This window comes from Tasmannia lanceolata, unplaced genomic scaffold (assembly GCF_043159265.1).
Source record: "Tasmannia lanceolata isolate RefF3 unplaced genomic scaffold, GAP_Taslan_0.1 ptg000004l, whole genome shotgun sequence".
In the NCBI taxonomy this organism is placed as follows: domain Eukaryota; kingdom Viridiplantae; phylum Streptophyta; class Magnoliopsida; order Canellales; family Winteraceae; genus Tasmannia; species Tasmannia lanceolata.
This window is the reverse complement of record NW_027518681.1, coordinates 3456699-3477436: the sequence shown is the minus strand read 5'-3', so window position 1 is coordinate 3477436 and position 20738 is coordinate 3456699. Positions and strand designations below refer to the sequence as shown.

At 38.4% G+C, this 20738-nt stretch overlaps 1 protein-coding gene across 1 annotated transcript; it reads left to right on the top strand.

The window, feature by feature from the left end:
- Positions 1-334: 334 nt before the first annotated feature.
- Positions 335-14382, top strand: LOC143876057 (adenine phosphoribosyltransferase 1-like). Its single transcript, XM_077377666.1, has 6 exons — positions 335-626; positions 782-892; positions 7070-7162; positions 9817-9966; positions 11193-11251; positions 14011-14382. Exons 1-6 carry the CDS (start codon positions 356-358, stop codon positions 14062-14064), a joined length of 738 nt encoding a protein of 245 aa, XP_077233781.1. The 5' UTR covers positions 335-355; the 3' UTR covers positions 14065-14382.
- The last annotated feature ends 6356 nt before the right edge of the window (positions 14383-20738 follow it).

The following is a 20738-nucleotide window of genomic DNA, read 5'->3' as shown; positions in this document are numbered from 1 at the left end:
CGACGAAATCTGAGCCTCTGGTCAATGGCCAACCCTAACCCAACCCGTCTAAGTTTGAGTGAGCTTGGGTTCGGGTTAACCTATGGCCAAAAAAAAAAAAAAAACATTACCCTAAGAAAGCGTGATAAAATTAAAGGATGGAGGTCGGGTCCAGCTGCCCAAGAACTCAACCCTAACCCAACCCAAGCCAAAATTGGGTTGAACCCATGGGATGCTGGTTGACCGCGATCCAAGTTGCATTCCTAATCCATCATGATTAAAAGAATAAGGGTAGTTTAGTCATTTCACATCTCTGTGACACAAATAAGGCAAACCAGCGTAACACAAGCGTCTGAGAAAGTCTTTCGAAAGGGAAATGATGTATTCCACCCCTTTTTCTTCTTTGGGCCACCCACTTGCAGTGCAAAAGGATAGTCGTAAATACACTAGATGGGGCTGGCCCAAGGAAAAGAAGGGGCCAATATTTCACTTTCCCTTTCAAAATCCCCTGCCTTTTTCACCTCCTTGGTCTTCCTCTCCTCTCTTTCTGCAGCTTTCCTGTAAGAAAATGGCTTCCGAATATGAAGATGATCGAATTGCAAGAATTTCTTCTTCAATAAGGGTCATACCAGACTTCCCCAAACCAGGTAATTCAATTCAACTAAAAGTAAAGTTTCAATCTTTGACTCAAAATACAAGTGGGGTTTTGCACATCCATGGATTTCTCATCTGGGTTTTTTCTAATATTCAATAATTCAGCTTTTTTTAGAGATGGGTTTGATTTTTGTCTTCCTTTTTTTAGGGATAATTTTTCAGGACATTACGACTTTGCTTCTTGATCCCAAAGCGTTTAAGGACACCATTGATTTGTTTGTAGAGAGATACAAAGATAAAAACATCTCTGTTGTTGCAGGTAACCAATCACTCATGACCTATAGAAATGTTTATTTACTTGGCTTTACAGTTTGTATGGCTATTGAATCAGCATGGTCACATCTGCTTTAGTAGTAGATTGTATCAATGAAATATATACACAAGTTCTATAAAGAATGAGTAATGTTAAACACTCTCTTACACATATTAGAACTTTCTATAAAGCTATAATTCCATTTGATCTTGCCAAGATTTAACAGGAACTTTAGGAATTGATTCCTGTCTATAAAAAAAACCCTGTTGGACAAGAAATCCGATCAAATAACACAATCGAAGGCAAAATAGAAACAACCAAAAGAATCGCAAGAGCGCAACAATACACAGAACACACGAATTTATGTGGTTTGGCACAATGGCCTACATCCACGGGTGAGATCAATTCTTCCACCATTAGAGAAAAGATAACAAGATTACAAAAGCGGGATTAACACAATCTCGTAAACCCGTAACCCTCTTTGCTCTCTTCCATGGACACCATTCTCTCTTAAATCGCTTTCTCTATACAAGAAAGAAAACTCCATTTTCTATTACAAAAGGAAACCACAAGAGAGAAGCGAGAACAACTCACCTTCTTCGGTCTTCTCAATACAAGATGAAAATCGAACTAAGACCCTACACCCAAGTGGTAAAACTCTCACCCTTTCTCTCTAATCTCGTCAGGAGAAAGAACTTTCACTTCATCCCCATAAGAGAAAATCTATCTTTTCTTCTTTGTACAAAAGAAAGGCCAAAACACGAAGTGTGCCCTTTCTTCCTTTTTCCCAGAGATGAGAGTTCTCTTCTCTAATCTCTTTCCTTTCCTCTCTTTAACTCTAGAAAAATAACCGGTATAACCAAGATGCTTCTTCTTCACCAATAGATCAAACCGAACAACACCTGTGTTCTTCTTCTCCATCCCTTTTCCAAAGAGGTAAACCTTGATCACTCACCTTCTCTCTTTTTTCCTACAAGAGAGATTACCTGAGAATAACCGTTCTCATTTTCAAATTAGAAATTTCTTCTCATGTTTCCACGCACAAAACTGTTTAGTAACTGTTTGGGAAACATGGGAGACAAGCCACATAACACAACAATCCCCTTACTAGAGGTCTGGTAATATGTCTGCAATCTGCTCTTCACTCTGAATGAATGGTGTCATAATCATTCCTTGAGCCACATATTCTCTAGTTTGAAGTTTGATCTGTTTGTTTTTTTCATAAAAACTGGATTGGATGGAATATGAGTAGTGTTTGACTGCCACAAATTCGATCGATGGGACTGATTGATGCAAATGCTGATTTTCCAGAAAAAGAGTGAAAAAAACCTATTGAGACTGATTTTTTCCTCTATGGGACTGACTTTTCCCCCTAAAGTTGTAATTCTAGTGTTCGACAAGAACCCTACCATTTCAATTCATCAACCGGGTGTGTCATTGCAAGATTTCATAGTACCTGACAGCTTGTCCTCATGTAATTCGAAGAAGAGGTGAGAGGAGATAACAATGGTACCTCATGCATTGGCTTTTCTCCACATGAAAAGCCAATTTCTCATTTTCACAGTTGATCTGATTCAAAATGATTTGTGCGGTTCAAGGCCATGGACTAGGAAGCACAGGTACTCTCCCGGGGTCCCGACACGTCCTGCTTCTTCCTGCTGCTTCTCTTTCCTCTCCCGTCTTTCTCTCTACTTTCCTGTACTTCGTATTTACATGTAAACCATCTCTCTCTGTACTTCTCTCTACTTTCCTGTACTTCGTATTTACATGTTTATTGTCCATTTACTTAAGATTTACATGTAAATAACGGAATACCCCCCCTTTGGATTTATTAAAAATAGTTTCAACACCCAAATCTAAAAGGAAAAAAAGTCTACTCTCCAGTTCTAGTACAAAATTCAAAGAAAAAGGGTCGGTCAAAATTTTAACTTTCTTAACTTCCAAACGGTGGGGTATTTTTCAAATTTTAAAAATTCATAAAATCTATTTTGTCCAAACATTATTAAATCCCAAAAGTCCAGTAAAAAAAATCTCATAATTTGGTCTCTAAAAATTATTCATCTTGTCAGGCACTGGTCAACACACTGGTGACAGACTTTTTTTTCTAATGAATGATGTATTGATGCCTCATGTTATGAAATATGGAACTTAATCACTTAAGAAATGAAGAGTAATATTAGAATTTTCCATTTTGGTGATGTTATTGTTATTTGATTGCTCTACAATTTTATTTTTTTTAATTTTTATAAATATATAATAAAATATTAAAATATATTATTATATTCGGCATACCCGAACGTACCCGCACCCGGTTTTTTTGGCAAATCACGTACCCGTGTCGTGTCGTACCCGCACCCCGTACCCGTACCCGTGCTTCATAGGCCATGGAACTTGCGAGAATTTTCCGATCTACTTTAAAATCTTTCTGTAGCCAAACACTTGAATTCCAGTTTGCATGGCTTGGGAATGCGGCCTCCTTTAGACCTTGGAGTACAATACACCCTTTCTACCACTAAATGGTTTATCACAACAGTGTTTCCTGTGGCTGAGGCCATTGGTTGGTATTTGGGTTAATTACTAGAGTGGTGAACAATATCTTAGTTTTTAGTCTTTTAGTGGATAAACTAGCATCACCAATGCATGAACTGATTTACCATTCTTACTGAAATTGCATTATATGGTTTCTAATAGTGAGATACATGAGACTCCCACCATTGGATAAATAGGCTTTATTTTTCTTTTTTTTCATATTTTTTATCAATAGATCACTATGTAGGGGTGCTAATGTGCCACATCTCCCTTTTAGGTTTTCGGGAGAAAAAGGTAACTTGTCCTATTCTTTCTTTTTCAATTGATGTAGGATGCTTCTATAAAAGGGAATACTCAGAGGGTTGAAATGGCTACGACCGGATTCTAATAGAAAATCAAATGGGATTCACTCTCGGATTTTCATGAAATTAAGTAGGAAATTATCAGATTTGGAAAATTGTGTATTTTTGGAAACTGGCCCAAAGGATTGACGGCTATCCGACCGTTGGATCTATTTGAAATTTTGATATGTGGTGAAAAAATTACTTTGGAAGACGATATCCAAGTTAGAGATTAATAGGATCACAGGATGGTCAGATATTGGAGTTTCTTCAAATCTGCAAGTTTTGATAACCATCTTGGAGTTATTTCAAGGAGGTTATTCAACCTTCTCCTAGGCCGGCCCTGGCTACAGAAGGGGCTGTCCCATCTTCGCTGCATTAGAAACTCAAATTCATTAAGGGAAACAAGATCATGATAGTGAAAGGGGGCTCCGACTTCCGGATTGGCCAAATACCTCAAGAAGCTTTTGTACCACTTAAAGGAAAATAAGAAGGGTTTAGTGTCACTGGATTCTCTAGAAGTATCTCAAATCTCCTGGGCCGACGCAATGAAATAAATCTTACCCTTCCCATTCATCCCTAACCCACATGTTTCGAAGATGCTCAGAAGGCAGTGATATTTTCTAGTTTATAGGGCTGGGATTGGGCTGACGTGCCCAAGGGGTAGCCTCATGGCTGGAAATACGATCAGTCCAAGACACATTCGACCTTGGTTACCGCCCTACTAAAGAGGAGAAGATCCAGATGAAAAAGATCCTGCAGGACTGAGCCACTCCTGAAGACTGGGGGTGGTGATTCCAGGGGCACCTTACAACACAACTCTATATGGCTAGTACATGAAAAATGATGACTTCCCATATTGTATTGTGGATTTTCGGAGCCTTGGTATGCTCATGTTTCAAGAAGGGGTTCGTGACCTTCTCCGACCTAGCCTTGCCAGAAGTGACAGCCGTAAAAGCTTTTACGATGGTGAGGACAAGAATTGGAGACATGCCCATGCTCCCCACATGAGATTCTTTGTAGGATGAGTCAAGGTTGCTAGAGCGGGAATCGAAAGCGAGAATCGAAACGGGAATCGAAGGCTCCCAGGGAAGAATCCTGCTCAAGGTTGCCAGAGCGGGAATCGAAAGCGGGAATCGAAAGCTCCCAGGGAAGAATCCTGCTTCCTTGGGATGAGTTGCTGCCCCCTTTGTGCAACTAACTTCATGATCAGAAGGTGCATTACGCACCCATTCCTTCCCTTTATTTGATCACTGCTTCCAACATGTAGGGTCTGACTGATACATTCTAAAGTTGTTTTGGTCAGTTGCAACCATGGATTTAAATTTCGGTTTCGGTTTCGCCCTTGACCGAAACCGAAATTTCGGCTGAAATTCGGGCGAGGCAAATTTCAGATTTTGGATGAAATTCAAAACCATGGTCGCAACACACGAGCAACACCTAAACTTCTTAAATTCCCAGTTGTACCTGTGTGGTTTTGTGGTTCCTCTTGCCCATATAGCGTAGTCAGCTCCGAAATATGACTCATAGTTAACTTCTCATCGTTTTCATTCAGCCCTACACATAGGAACTCATTGTGAAACTCGGCTGTACAGTCTTGCACACTTGTCTCCCTTTGTCGCAACCCATGGAACTTATCATACACTGACATTGTGTAATCAGCCGACAGAAATTGTTTATGTAATTTTTGCATCATATGCTTTCACTTGTTGATTTTCATCTTCCCTTGTCCAACTCGTTGCTTCTCTAATTGTTTCCACCATTGAAGACCAACCCCTTTTAATTTTATCTTTATGAATAACAACTTCCTTCCTTCCACCATCGGTTTCCACTTGAAATACTTTTTCAAGCTCACCAATCAAGAAACTCTTCCGTGTGCATTCTTCTGTTAAAGTCCCACACTTCCTTTCACACCCTACCTGAATTCGATTCTAAGGCCCTAGCCAACATGTGTTCAAGTCGTTCAGGTTGTACTTGGTACGTAGGCTCATGAAAAGGATTGAGCAACTCATCAGTATGGCATTCTCCAATATATTCTAAAAATCAACAGTTTCTTCATTGCGGTTGCCATCGTTACCTCCATTCAGGCCTCTGCTCACTCTCGACGCTGTAAATTCTGTTTCTCATGGATCGGATGCTCTAATGTTCTCCTTAACTCCAGCAACTCCTATGTTTGATTTAAACTAGCATCACGGCCTCTACCACGTGTAGCCATGTGAATTGACTCGGCTTTGATACCAATTTCGTGCAGGACAGCAATTGATTTCACAAGCAAATCAGATCGCGAGAACTGATCTCATCCAGTAACAACTGAAAAATCTAGGTAGGTAGGGAAAACCAACACGGTGTTACTGTCATCGTTAGGAAAACCTACAAGCAAAGAGGGAAACCCACCAATTCGTTCAATAGAATCCAAAGTCTCCTTACAATAAAGAAGGTCCCCTTTATATCACTCATCCTCCATTCTTATTAAACTAGGGAAATAAAGTTAAAAGACTCTAATATCCCCACTACCACTTTGGCCACTCAACCACATCAAAACTTAAAAGCAATATTGAAGGCTTGAACAAAGCTGAGCCCCGTGGACAACTGTACCCACACTCAAGCGAACTAAAGTAAATAATAAAAGTCTGCTAATATGAATGCCAGGACTAGTGGACTACCATACTATGGTACTCCCACAGTCCCACTACCATAGAACCGCTCCTTCATGATTGAATTTTCTCAATTTTATTTAAGGTGATCCAGAGGTTAACCTAGGGTGAGCCCTATGTTAACTCCCTGATTTTTTTAAAAAATTTTGTTTGAGCTAATATATGCTGTCTTGCTTCAAAAGTACTAGCAACTGTTGATGATCTAAATTATTATCTTCTCGTCCCCATCATGGATAGATCACGCCACAATGATATCTCCTATTGAACAATCCTAATCCTTTTTATTTTGGCCTGTAAATGAATGGTTAAAATATAAAAAAGCATGAGGATCTTGATTTAGGAATACATCCACAAATCGAAGGGTTACGTTTGTCCCATAGGGAAATTTTTTGGGAATGGCTAATCCAAAGTTGGGCTCAGCAGACAAATGGTTTGGATCGTCGGACAGTTCCCCCACCTCTACTTTTTCCCTCCAATAGTTTTCCAAGAAAAAATTTGAGCAGACAACATATTATAACTCAATTACCTTATAATCTAGATTGTTTATTTGTTAGTTATTCAATCCTCTTATCCAAATAATTTATTAGGTGCTTATGACATCTATGACTGGTTTGTTTGTATTCCAACAAGAGTGGGTTTGTTTTTTGTTTATATTGCAGGAATTGAAGCAAGAGGCTTTATATTTGGCCCACCTATTGCTTTGGCTATTGAGGCGAAGTTTGTCCCTTTGAGAAAGCCAAAGAAATTGCCTGGTACCTCTTTCTTATCCATTCTATTTCATTCATGTGGTAATTGCGTAGTTGACTATTAGTTTCTGAATACTTCGTTGACGCATGTAGATTGAAGGAGTGCTGTGCAACATTCTAGATTAGATAAATAGATTAAAAATGTTGGAAGCTTTAGGGATATATTTTTTATGTTTTATTTGATTCTCTTTTTAGTAGGGATGCTATTGCAATTTATTCTAATATGTGTCCTTAACAAATATTAGCAAATATTAGCAATTAACCACACCCAGAAAGACATCTTTTGTCCAATTTCATTTTCTTTATTTTCTAGTTGGTATTAAAACATTCTTTTCAGTCCTTGCTTTCTCCTTTCATATTCTCCATAATAAAATCCTAGATCTAGATTCTAAAGGTCAATAATTCTTTACTGAACGTTTAATCGTTCAAAAGCCCTTTTGGTGTTGTGCGAATAATATTGGCAACTATATTGATTGTGTCAGACCTAAACTAGTTAAGACCTCTACTAAGAAGTCTTTTGATTTGTGACTAACTAGTACAAGTGCACATGCGTTTCACATTGGTTGAAGGATGGTTATGGTTGTAATGTTTTTCGAGCATATATGATGACTGTATTTTAATCTGATTAGTTTTTGTTTTATCAGTCTGTAAATCTTTGTGACTGTAAGACATTGTATGAATTGAATAATGAAACTCCAAAATTCTGATTTTAACCAATTTCTGTATTCATAGAGAAGAAAGATGAGGAGATACCTGCATTTGCAAAGAGAAAGGTGGATAGTTGACGGGGATAACGGGGCTGAAAGAAAAGCGAAACACAAATATAAAAACCAAAGTATGATATAGAAAATTATAATCATTATATGCTATGGTAGAAAATATTATAAGAAAATGATGTTGATAAATACATGATTAGTTTTGTGCAGATAATTACCCTTTTCTTTATCCTAACAGACTATGATTTGACCGACACTTCGAATTTATTGCCGATACACGTGTCGTGTCATGTCCGACACTACACCCGTGTCCACACATGTCGACACTCTTTTAGACACTTTTAGGTGTATTGCTAGAAGTGTTAGCAACTTTATATGTATGTATGCGTATGAGTGTGACACTATTTATAGGTTTCCATGTCAGATACCTTGGATCCGTGTCGAAACTTGGTCGAAACTCGGCACACTAATCCATGTCCACAAATCATGAGTATATGTACTTTCTATTTTAGCCGTGTCCCCATTTCTAAATTTTGGAAGTTTGCTGTGTCCGTGTCCACAAATCATAGCTAACAGATTGTAACATCATATTTAGGGACATGATATCCCCCACGTTCTAAACGGATAAAATCCCCCCCTTTAATGGTTTCTGTGAGAATGGTTCACTGCTTGAGGATAAATTCACCCCCTTTAATGTTTTTCTTTAACTTTAAAACTTAACAGATAACGTTAAAAGGGGGGGGGCGGGGGGGATTTTATCCGTCAGAAAAGAGGGAAGGAGGAGATATCATTCCCCCGTATTTTATAATAAAATTGCAAATTCATAAGTAAAACTTCTGCTATATCTACATATGAACATAGTTTAACATAAAAAGACAAAAATGCTGATTTTACTTTTTTAATATTAAAAAAAAAAAAAAAAAAAAAAGACAAAAATGCCTGCCTACAAAACGATGCCTAGTATGCTCAAGACCAACTTCTGATCCCCACACTATAACCTGAGGTTCTCTCCAAGGTCCTTGATGTTACCTTTGCCCAAGTACTTTGGTGGGCCCTCCATTTCTATTTGGTTGCACTGCAAAACAACAAAAGGGAAAGCTTACCATACATCAATATATCGTGAAGATGATGACCCTTTTCGATCATTTTGCAGATATCCCACACCTAATTGCTTGCACAAATAAGGCCCAATGTACTCTTGAGTGCCTTGGTGATTATTGTTCTACCTCGACCATGTCTCTTATGTCCAGGACCACCTTTCTGACATTTGCCAAGCTTTTTGGGTTTTTCTCATAGACTAATAGTGACGTATGGAACTAAGTCCTCAAGGGGCTCCTCCAAGTCGATGGCTCACACTACTACCTTTGACACCTTTGTGTTGTTCTACTCATCCAGCACTGGGTGGACCCCAATGCCCTCAAGGAAGCCCTCTTCCTGCTACTCATCCTAAGTTTCAGCGGGCTCCAGGTGCACTCACACCGTGCTGCTCCACTTACTCCGGTATACTTTTTGTATCAGGAAACCTGTCATATATTTCTCTTATCTCAAGAGTCAGAATATTGGTTGAAAATTATGTGTGGTATGAAGGTGCCATTGTTAACAGATTAGGGTATATAAGGAGGAAGAGGCTACCAAAGTTGTTATCGATTTTCTATTGGCATGTCACCTCTCTTTGTGCATTTGACATAACATGGTTTATTTGACTCACCTCCGAAACTTTGGATTTGTGTCTGTAGAATTCTATCCTATACTATTTTTAAAATGTCATCACTTCTTAGATCTTTCTCCGTACTATGCACTCTTTTGTGAGATATTATGAGGGCTAAACATGCCTTTGTGGTAATTTTATTCATATTCATATATTGATTGTATAGCCTTCTGTTTGAGTCTTTTAATGATTCTTATCATTTCACGAATATATTAATGATCTTGATGATTCATTAGGTGAGGTGATTTCTGAGGAGTACTCTTTGGAATATGGAACCGACCAAATGGAGATGCATGTAGGAGCTGTACAGGCAGGAGAACGTGCCCTAATTGTTGATGATCTCATTGCAACTGGGGGGACCCTATGTGCTGCTATCAGGCTACTAGGTAATCTGTTAATCTTTGGTGTGCTAGAAATACAATATATTTGTAGAAAATTTATTATTAATTAGTTGTTGGGATGATGAGAGTTCTTGTTATATATCTCTTTCACTTTGCTTGTATGAGCTAGTTACCACTTTATTATTTTGCTCGATGTTTTGAGTTACACGTACATAGAGTCTTGTTCGACATTCGTGAGTTGAGAAGGATCTATGCACCATTTGAAGCATAATGAGAATAATTCCGATGATTCTGGTACTTCTAAATACTGCTGGAGTGATACTGGTAGTGCGCATCACTGCAACGTTAGAGACTGCTCACTGCTGCCATAATGACTTAAACAAGCTCCAAAAGCAAAAGCAGGAAAACCCTAGGGGTGTTTGTCGTGAGCAGAAACATCAAATCATTATTCTAACAAACTCCCAAGCAGTCCCCACTACTTTCGTAAAAACCCTCTTGTTAAAGTTTTATTAGGAAATCCCAAAAATACCCTTATGCTACTAAATAACCCCGAAGGAATAAAATAAACAGTGTCACCATTCTGTCCTCTTCTAATTGAAACCTAAATAAAAAGTAACAATATCCATATGTAAGGATTAGAACTCCTAGAGTTCTTATAGAATGACTTTGATGTTGCTCATACATCAAATGTTCTCCTATAGTTGCAAGAAAGTAAAGGGGTTCTTATAAAATGCCATCAATATCCCTCTTTGCTACTTCTGAAATTGTACTCCTTGGCTTTACTCTGTACTCACTCTCTTTTCATTGTCTCTATAGTTTAATGATAAATTTGCCACATTTTGTATGTTATATGATATCTAAGGTATAGTACAAGGTTGGACATACAAGTACCAGGAAGTGTAATGCTGTCTGCATACCATTTTGTTTTTCCTGCTAGAATCTGTCCTTGGTTCCTACATGGATTTTCTTTTTTTGTTTTTAGATATTTTGAAAAGACATCCAGTGTTGCATTTGAACTAGTGTCTAGTTGGATTATTGTTTTATTGTAGTGTTTTTCACTTTTTCTTCTATCAAAGACTTCTATTTTCTAGTATTTCATTTTTCAATCAGTTGAAGTAGTGCCTCAAGAAGAAATGCTAGATTTTGTTGTCTCAGCATGTTATTATGAACATTTTTGTGTATGGTTTTGTTTTCCCTGATCAGTCATAAGAAGTATTTCTCCTGTTTTGCTATTATGTTGTTGTTCATCCTAGATTTGTTCTCCCTTGCAGAACGTGTTGGGGTAGAGGTGGTTGAATGTGCCTGTGTTATCGAATTGCCAGAGCTAAAGGTGTGATTACTTCTTTCATCTCTTACATCTATCCATTAGCTTCTTAACCAAGGATAATGCTTATGAGAACTTGAGACTTGTGTATCTCTATGGATACAAATTTTTGTCTTACTTTTATGTTTGATCTATGTGTGTATGCCTGTGCTTGTTTTCCATTTTCCTTTTTCGGATTATTTTTATCTTGCTTTTGTTATTTTTTGCATGCTTTTCTAATTTCTTAGTAAAAAAATATGTGACATTGTTTTTTTTCCCTTATCTTTGCTTTGTTTTCTTGGTTTTTTTGCTGTTTAACTTTTTCTTTTCTTTTTATTTCTGCTATATTAATGCCGAATGGATAACTAATGCAGAATTTTCAACTTCAAAAATTCATAGCTGGAACGGGATAACCAATGGTTGAAGTTGCACACAAGTGTTGACCATGGGAGGGGCTGTGGTGATAGAGATGACAATCCAAATATTGGGTGGCAGCGTGCACATTCAATGGATGAGAATATGTTGTGACTGATGTGTAACTCATGCCATATCATTGTAGTGGTGGCATTAACTGATTGAAACAACGTTCGACATATCAAAAAGCCAAATTTATGGGTTATGAGTCTGTGCTCTCGGAAGTGAAAAAGACACACTCGGAAGAATAAATCACAATGGAAAAATACATATGAAAGAGTGAAAAGTACTAGAGAATTCTTGAGACACAGGAGTGCTGAGGAAGAGGAAGACAATGTCTAATGAAGACCTCGATCATGAGTACATGTAAGTCAGGGGAGAAAGCCTAGGATAACATTACAGAAATGAGAACAACATTTTCTATGCCTAGAATGGGGCCATCACGGTGATAGGTAATTGGTTCATTTAGTGGAAATGGAAGGAGGGGCATGGTTGGAGGGATTGGAGAGGCTAGAGTTACTGGACCAATATGAGGGTCTGCAAGCATTCATGAGTAGGAGGATTGGCATCCTCAGAGAGAGAGAGAGAGAGAGAGAGAGAGAGAGAGGGGGGGGGGGGGGGGGTGGTTAGTGGGGAGGGAGTATTTGGTGCTATCGCTAGCTTTTTATAGAATATAGATGGAAAATAACCAAAAATTAAGTCATCATTTTTTTAAAAATACGAAGGGCAAGCTTGGAGAGTAGTTTCAAAATTTATTTTGTATGATCATCTTACATCTGGTATTCTAAAGTCTCCTTGTGAAGTTTATATAATAAATATCTTAAAGATTAGGTTGAAGAATAATTAAGAAAGTAGGCTTGGGTATTTTAAGTTTTGACTTTTCTCTCAATTCTTGAATAAAATCTGTGCATCTTTAGCTATTTAAAACTCGGGTAGGATCATTTCGAACTCTTTCTGCCTAACATGCATTCCCACAACTTGCTCTAAATTAAAACCTAAAGTTCATTTCAATTTTAAGACATAGAATTCTTGTTCCAATCCACAATAAAAATGTAAATATAAGAAGAAACATAAGCAAATAGATGCATAACTTCAGAGATATACCTCCCATTTAAAAAAAAAATCAACAATAACTAAAAACATAGGCATACGTTGCCAGAGCGTTTAGGCATACGTTAAAAGATGAAGAGTTAGGAAAACTAAACTGAATAAAAAAAATAGGAAGGCTTTGTCTGATTGCTCACTTCTCCTTGCTGCTGTAAATGATGATAGGCTATAAGAAAGACTACCAAGTGAACGAGAGCGGAGGTAATGAAAAGTGTCAATCGTCGGAGACAGACCTTCCTTCCAACCAAGAAGACTCAGTAACAGCTGGAAATCGACATTATATATTAAGATGTGGAGGATTTATTCAATCACATAGTTTGGGCTCCTAGAATATGGCGCCCTTGTGGCAATCTATTTGATTGTATCGAAAGGCCCAATGAATTAAGATTTCCCTATATCTTCTGCTATCAATTCCCTCCTTACATAATAGGGCATAGAAGTTCTATATATCTGGGCATATCAGTTCTATTTATGGGTTTAGAATGTCGTAAGACAGTTCAGTTCCTATCTACCATTGGTGTTAAAGGGACAACTATGAGGAGCTGGGGCTTCTTCCTGAAGTCCTGTCATGATCGCGCACTCGACGAAAGAGCTTTACAAGCGGGCATTGCCCTTCTCCACTCACACGATATTGCTGGATCGTACAACTTCCATGGGCAATCTCCGAGTCTCTAACAAGGAACAATTGAAAGTTTGATCGACCTTAAGATAACGTAGTCGACTATGATATATCTCTTCCCTCTCTGTCTTTCCTTCTTTCATTCATCCCTTCCTTCAGGAATGGACTTTGGGTTCCCTTTAAAGCTAAGGAAACCCCATCTTTATATGTCTAAGGAACCGGAGGGCTACCGGTGGTGGTTAAACTTGTGATGCAACACGACTGAACTAGCGCTCCACAAACATTCGTGCAGCTCAAGTAGGAGATCAGCAAGCGTTATCCGGAATGATTGGGTGTAAAGCGTCTGTAGGTGGATTTTCAAGTCTGCCGTCAAATAGATCAAGAAGTCGATCTTGCACTAGCAGTACCCCCACTAGCAGCAAGCAGCTCCTTCCCATACTATTTTAGTGAAATTCAACTGTCTCAATTCCCGAGCAATCACCCCAAAATCTCGAGTTCTGCCAGTTGTTTATGCACTAATGTTTGTTAACATAGTATTTGAGCACGAGTTCCTCACTGTGTACTGGGGTTATTTCGTTCCATTTTTTCGCCCTTCACTTTTAATCTGTTCTACTCATGAAGACTAATGTGCATTTCACTGCTGCAGGGCCGTGACCGATTAGGGGAAGCACCTCTTTTTGTTCTTGTAAAAGCAACTTGAGCTGAGTTTAATTTAGCTTACTCCACATAACTCATATGGGTTGCTTTTTTCTTGAGCTCTTTAGCTAGGAAGCTCCTAGTCATTGGTTGCTGACTCTCCCATGTGAAACTCTTAATAAGTGGTGTTTCTTTAATTCGATGGTTATTTTTAAGCTTGGAATGTTTGTATTATATACAACTTGATACTTAAATGTAGGGGGTAATGATAAGAGATTCACCCATATGAGAAACTCTCTGATATTTCCCTTCCAGATGAAACAGCCTAAACACTTTCACATAATGGCGGATCTTAGCTATTTAATTACAGGGTTTGAATGTAGATCACTGCTCAACTTTCTTAACTGTTTATTTTCCAGCTATTGATTGGACGTGTCGGATCATCAGAGTTTTTTTTAGCATATGTCATTTACCTGGAGGGATCCATTGGGTGAAAAATATCGATCTTGTCGATGTCATTTAAGAGGGTCAAATCACAATATTATACTCAAGATGCATATTGTAGTAATTTCCCCCCTTGAAATTCACATGTAGTTCTGGGAAATAAGTGGTGTAATATAACCAAGAGGCCAGTGCTAGGCATATTCATAGACAGTGGTTTCTTACAAGTGTTCGGAAATTTGCTTCAAAAAAATAATGTTGGTGTTTGAGAAATTTGATTACTTCTTTGTTATGGACATCGGATCAAAACAAAAAAAATAAAAATTCCAAGGGTCAGAATCGGGTCCTGAGATACTTGATTTGAACACCTAGGAGTTGAAGTCTATACACAAACAGATTATGACAAACGATTGTGAGCCACAAAGGCCTTAATTAGCATCGATATATTCCCCCTACTATCTTAAATCGACCCCCATACCTCTCTCTCTCTCTCTGCACTGCCCTACTTGGGGTTCGATTTAAGATATACTGGGGTCGATTTATCACTCCCCTATATTTTTCTTGCAATGTTTTTCTTCTCTGTATCAGAGATTTTGATGTTCATACACATGGGATTTGCTTAGGGCCATTTCAGAAGGCATTTTGTGGACCGGCTGTTGCATTAGAGAGCAGCCACATAGGCTCAGATTTTGTCTTATTCTTTTATTCATCTGAGATGGCTGCTCTCTCATGCAACAGCGGGTCTGCAAAAATGGCATATGCGATGGTCCCTAGCAAACCCTTGTACAGGGAATTGGGAGCTGTTGTCTCCGTTCATGAGGTGGCTGGTTTGACATACGACAAACCAGCTGTGAAATGCCTTTTGCAATGGACCCTAGCAAATCCCCATAACTTATAATATTGGGGAAATTTTTTATAGATGGATGCCTCATCTCAAGTAGTCCTAAATTGTTACAAAATTTATCTTAGCTTTATGCCCAGATTAAAATTTTATGATGATCACGCGAAGAGTACTAGAACTTCAACTTTCTAAGATATTGTTTGTCAGTTTTTAGGGTTCTTCAAAGTTTCCAATGACCCTTCAAAGTTTTGTATGATATTTTACCATTCATACATCATCAGTGTTAGAAAGTACTCTACAAGTACATAGAAAACACATTGTATAATGGCATCAAATACCCTACCATGTATGCATCTACCTCTGGTCGATTACCAGAATATGGTATTATGGTGTAATTAAAATACCCTACAATGTAAAACTTCTATCTAGCAGAATGCCAAGTCTGATGTTTGTTTTTTTTTTTTTTACTATGCAGCATTTCCATCCAATCATCATAACTTCTAATCCAAGATTGTAATGGTAAAAATAAGTTATGGGTACTAGTGTTTCAAATTTCCAAGGTTAGTGCGATCTTCTTAATTTCGTATGATGTTTTATCATTCAATATCAAGTGGTAAAAATCATCTTACAAGTTCATAGATAATACCTTATAATGTGACATAAAATAACTATCCAATTATAATTTTAAGAATTACATTGTATCTCTATCCAATTATCATAACTTTAATCTAATTATTGGATTATGGAAGAAAATTTCTTGGACGAATGCCTCATCTCGAGAAGCCTCAAATTGATATTAAATTTATGTTTTTCTTCTTCTTTTCATCCTCATTTTCTTCTTCTTTTCATCCTCATTTTCTTCTTCTGTTATTCTTGCCCAAATTTAGGGTCATTTTTTAAAAAAATTTGCTGCTTCTTCTTCTTCTCCTATTTGTAAGAGTTTTTTGCCAATTTTGTCTTCTATTTTTTCTACTTTTCCTTTGTCTTTCTTCATCTTCTTTCATTCTGCTTTCTTTCTTGTTCTTCCCATTCTCTTTCTTCTTCCCCTATTTTAGCACTTTTTTTTTACTATGTTGTTTTTTTTTCCAAATCTCCTGCTTTTCTTCTTTCTTCTTCATAATTTCCCAATTTGGGAGTTTTTACATGTTTTTTTTACTCTCTTCCTTGACTTCTGTTTATTTTTTTCATCTTCATTCCTCTTCCCTTATTTTGGGAGTCTTTTTTTATTTTTTTCCCATTTCCGCGGGTTTCTTTTTCTTCTTCTTCCCCTGCTTTAGATTTTTTATGTGAATTTCTCCCCTTTTCCTTTTTTCCTCAATTTCTTGTCTTCTTTTTCTCTCCTTTTTTTTCTTCTTTCTTTCTTTCTAGACTATCCTAGAACGAGTGAGAGCGAGCGCATGGATAACGAACTTGCTCCAGGAGGGAGTGGGCAACGAGAGAGCGATCCAGAGTGAGCGCAAGGAGAATGACCAGGAATGGGGAAGGCACGGCCCGGCAAGGCACGGCACACCACGGGCCATGTCGGCAAGCAACGGCTAGCTACAGTGACGCGGGCCGTGCCGGGCTGTGGGGTTTAGGCCCGCGGCACGGCACGGCCCGGTAAAATTAGTGTAAAAGTGAGTATTTAGGGCTATTTTCCCGGGCCGGCACGATATGGGCCGTGCCATGCCTAACCTTCAACTTTTCTGTACCGTGCTGGCACGGCCATTGGACGAAACATGCCGTGCCTGGCCCGCGGGCCACATCGGGCCGAGAAATTTCGTGCCTGCACGGCCCGTTTGCCACCTTGACCCTCTGCGCATTACTTGCACGCTCCCCCTTATAACGTGATTTAACATAAAGTTGCCCACTTTTCACGTCATAAGGGAAGCGTGCATGTATTGCAGGGGAGAAAAAATCATCTCCCATATTTTACTGCAAACTTCTAATTTTACCACTTAATTGGTTTCGCCACTTAAATCTATTTTCCGCTACATTTTGCCTTCAACTTTTAATTTTACTGCAACTATTATGGAATAATGTTTTGCCACTTATTTCTGCATTTCACTATATGGCTGGGCCCACTGTTTAACACATGCCGGGCGAGGCCCAACGATTTATAACCATGGCTTGCATTGGTCAGCTCTGACACCACATCTTTTGATGGGGTGGTCCCACCATCTCCACCCAAACCCATGCATAGAGTGGGGCCTGCCATTTTACACCTCCTCATGTTATTATGGGATGGGGCCACAGCTTTATACCAGAGTAGGGCCCACCATCTCAACCAAACCCATGCATAGGGTACGAGCCACAATTTCATCCATGATGTTACTGATTGGTGAGGTCCACCATCTCTAGGCGAAAACCCATGCATTAGGGTGGGGCCTACCAATTTACAGCTCATATTTTGATGGGTGGGGCCCACCATTTAACATCCATGCATAGCATGGGCCCAGAATACTAGTCTTTTATAAGAGAATTGGTGGGTTCGTTAGTACTTTTGAAAGCTATGCAACTTGTTAGTTCCATACTTGCTTAGAACCTTATTTCCCCTGTATAGATATGAGAAATGCTATTTCCAATTATCATAATTTCCACGCCCGCAAGGGCTTAAAATTAGAAATGGCTAGACCATGCTGGGAAAATATTATTTCTGGCACCTATCTTTCCCTTCATCTGTTATCCAGCTAGAACTATATTGTCTATACACATCTCACTATTCGACCCGAAGACGCGACAGGCACCAAGTACCCGCAAGGCATAACCTCGTAAGCACGCAAGGCTTTCTTACTAAATATTCATACAATGGCAAGATTACATCTACCATACATTGGAGAGAACAAATCAGAGCAACTAAAATCTCCATAACTAACTAGAAACACAACAATCAAAGTCCTTACTTACAATCCCAACATTAAGTCCAATTCACTATCATTCATCCACATTATCTAAAATAAGTAGTTACTCACTTCTTATACACAAGTTCCAAAATTTTCTAAAAGCTTCTCAATACTAGGTTAATCAGACACTCCCTCTGATCCCACGAAACATCAACTATCAAGATCTAAAAAATGGAAAACAACATGAGCGAGCTCAAAAGCTAGGAAGCAGTATAGCAAATCTTTAGTTGTATCTGAGCACTCCAAGAACAGAAGCTAAAGAATACGACTAAACAATGTATGGTCAGGAATTGGATGGCATAAAGCATATGAAAACTAATTAATATCCATAACTCGGCACAAAACATATATTCAGATATTCTCCTTGTTGATTTCACTCCAAAATGTCAGAAAGCAAGCTCCTTGTTGATTTCTCAAAGAAATACCAAGAATTAATCCGTATAAAACATGAGCAGAAACGTCTAAGTACAAAGCAGATTATCAAGAATTCCCATTGCATCAAAACCGATGAAACCAAAATGAAATATGTGGAACATATCAAGAAAACTTAGAACCTCATGTGTATAGAATGATTGATCATATCATAATCAACCTCTATTAGCTCGGATCAGAACTAGTTTCTCATAATACAAATTGATAGGGCCAAGTATTTATACCTCCTTGGCATCATGGGGTGCCAACGTACCACTTCTTATTGGTAGGAGGGGGATCACAATCATCATGAGATACCACATAAAACACTATGGCTTCCTAATTATTATCACAGAATATATGCCTAGCATAGCATAATAACAGATGCCACAATATGTCTGGAATCATAGCATAAATATCCCATCAAGTTCACATACAAGTCAATTCAAGCATTTGAAATACTTTTGAAATTTCTTATAAATATTACACCAATATTTCAAAGACATTGCTTCAAAATAATGGAAATCCCAATAATGAAATAGTTCGATATCCTTTACTAAAACATGCTTACGAAACAATTGAAATCTCCAACAAGGCATGTTAGACCGGATTTTTGAAGAGCAGAAGAATATCCTTCACTAAAACATGCTAACATAGTTTTCAAGATTTCATGAGTACTCAAGTGCTTTTCTCAAAAACAAATAACACAATTTTACTAAAGATGTGTCATTCTACTTGCCTCAAAAGCTAATCACAAGTCTCTCGGGTTCGAAATCCAATCACAAAATGATCAAAATCATCTAGAAAGAAGAAACATAGCTTAACGAAAAATAAGCTTTAGAATTAATATCATAGGAAATCTTGCCAGGGAACCAAACTCCCAGATGGTTGACAGACCAACACTCGATCGATCAAAGAACTTGGACCATTGACCATACAGAGGGTCATGGTCGACTGCGCCAAGGTATCGAACATTTGGACGATCGACCGTCTTAGTCCACAGTTGTCCATTTAGGTCGGTTACAGAATTTTGCTACAACCATATGATTTTTCTTATTCTCACCAACTTCCTTCCTTCATAATTCACTATCCATCCAACAAAATCAACAAAGGTCGGACTCGTTGGAAAGCTTGTGATGAAAGGATTCGAACGGGTTCAACCATGTCGTCAGAAACTCGCCATATGTCAGAAACAAGAGGAAATCTCATTTTTTCTAAAATAATTCTCTTGTATGCTAATCAAAGAAAACTTTGCAATAAAACTATACCCAAACCACACTCTTACCTTTGATCGAATTCCCCGGCATCAAAATGCTCTCCAACAGCTTCTCTCCCTTTCTAAAGTTTCTTCTAAAAATGAAAAGACTCAAATGAGGTTTTTATAACCTAACTTAAGCCAGAAGACAAAAAAAGGCCCCTCTTGTCTACTTACATGCAGGGGGTATTTGGGCTATTTCATCCTCCCCCTTAAAGAAATTTCATCCTCAAAATTTAACAATTTAACACCAGGAGTGTGTCTTGCTGAGTTAGCGTATAGACCCGGCCCACCCGGCCCACTGCTGTCTTGCTGAAGATGTCTGCGAGGGCTGACTCTGAACCAGCTGGATGAGTAGTCTGAGATCCCTGAAATGAACTGACTGGGACTCATGCGCCATTTGTGCCACATTTTGCTGCCTTACTGTAGGTCAGAATTTTACCCCAACATCAATTGCATTCTCTCTCTTGGTTATATATAGTTTTTTTTTTTCCGGAATTTATCAAGGAACCCAAGCGCACCGCAAAATTTTATTGATAGAATAAAAAGTAAAAGAGGGAACATACCACCTTACCTCAAAACCAAAATGAAAGGGAAATTACTTACAACGGATACCTGAAATGCCCAAAGAGTCACATCTTAATGTGCCCCTAGCCCTAGGAAGGGCCTTCCATTGCCGGTATGTGTGGTTCTCTTTTCTTTTGTAGGAAAAAATAGTTAAAGAGTCAGCAACCAGGTTAATTAGCTTCTCTAAATTGATGCGACACTTTTGCCCTCAACTCTAAAACCAAAGATTGAAGTTCTTCCCAATAATATTTAATGGACCATGGGGGATCCTTCTTGTCAACGACCATGTCAATCAAGGTTTTATTGTCTGCTTCAAGCCAAATGATAGATAGGCCAAATAC

Excerpts from the sequence above, each read along its gene's own strand:
- LOC143876057 (XM_077377666.1), top strand. The coding sequence starts at position 356 with ATGATGTATTCCACCCCTTTTTCTTCTTTGGGCCACCCACTTGCAGTG. Across the intron at positions 9,967-11,192 it reads TGCTGCTATCAGGCTACTAG|AACGTGTTGGGGTAGAGGTG; the intron begins GTAATCTGTTAA and ends TCTCCCTTGCAG. Across the intron at positions 11,252-14,010 it reads TCGAATTGCCAGAGCTAAAG|GGCCGTGACCGATTAGGGGA; the intron begins GTGTGATTACTT and ends TCACTGCTGCAG.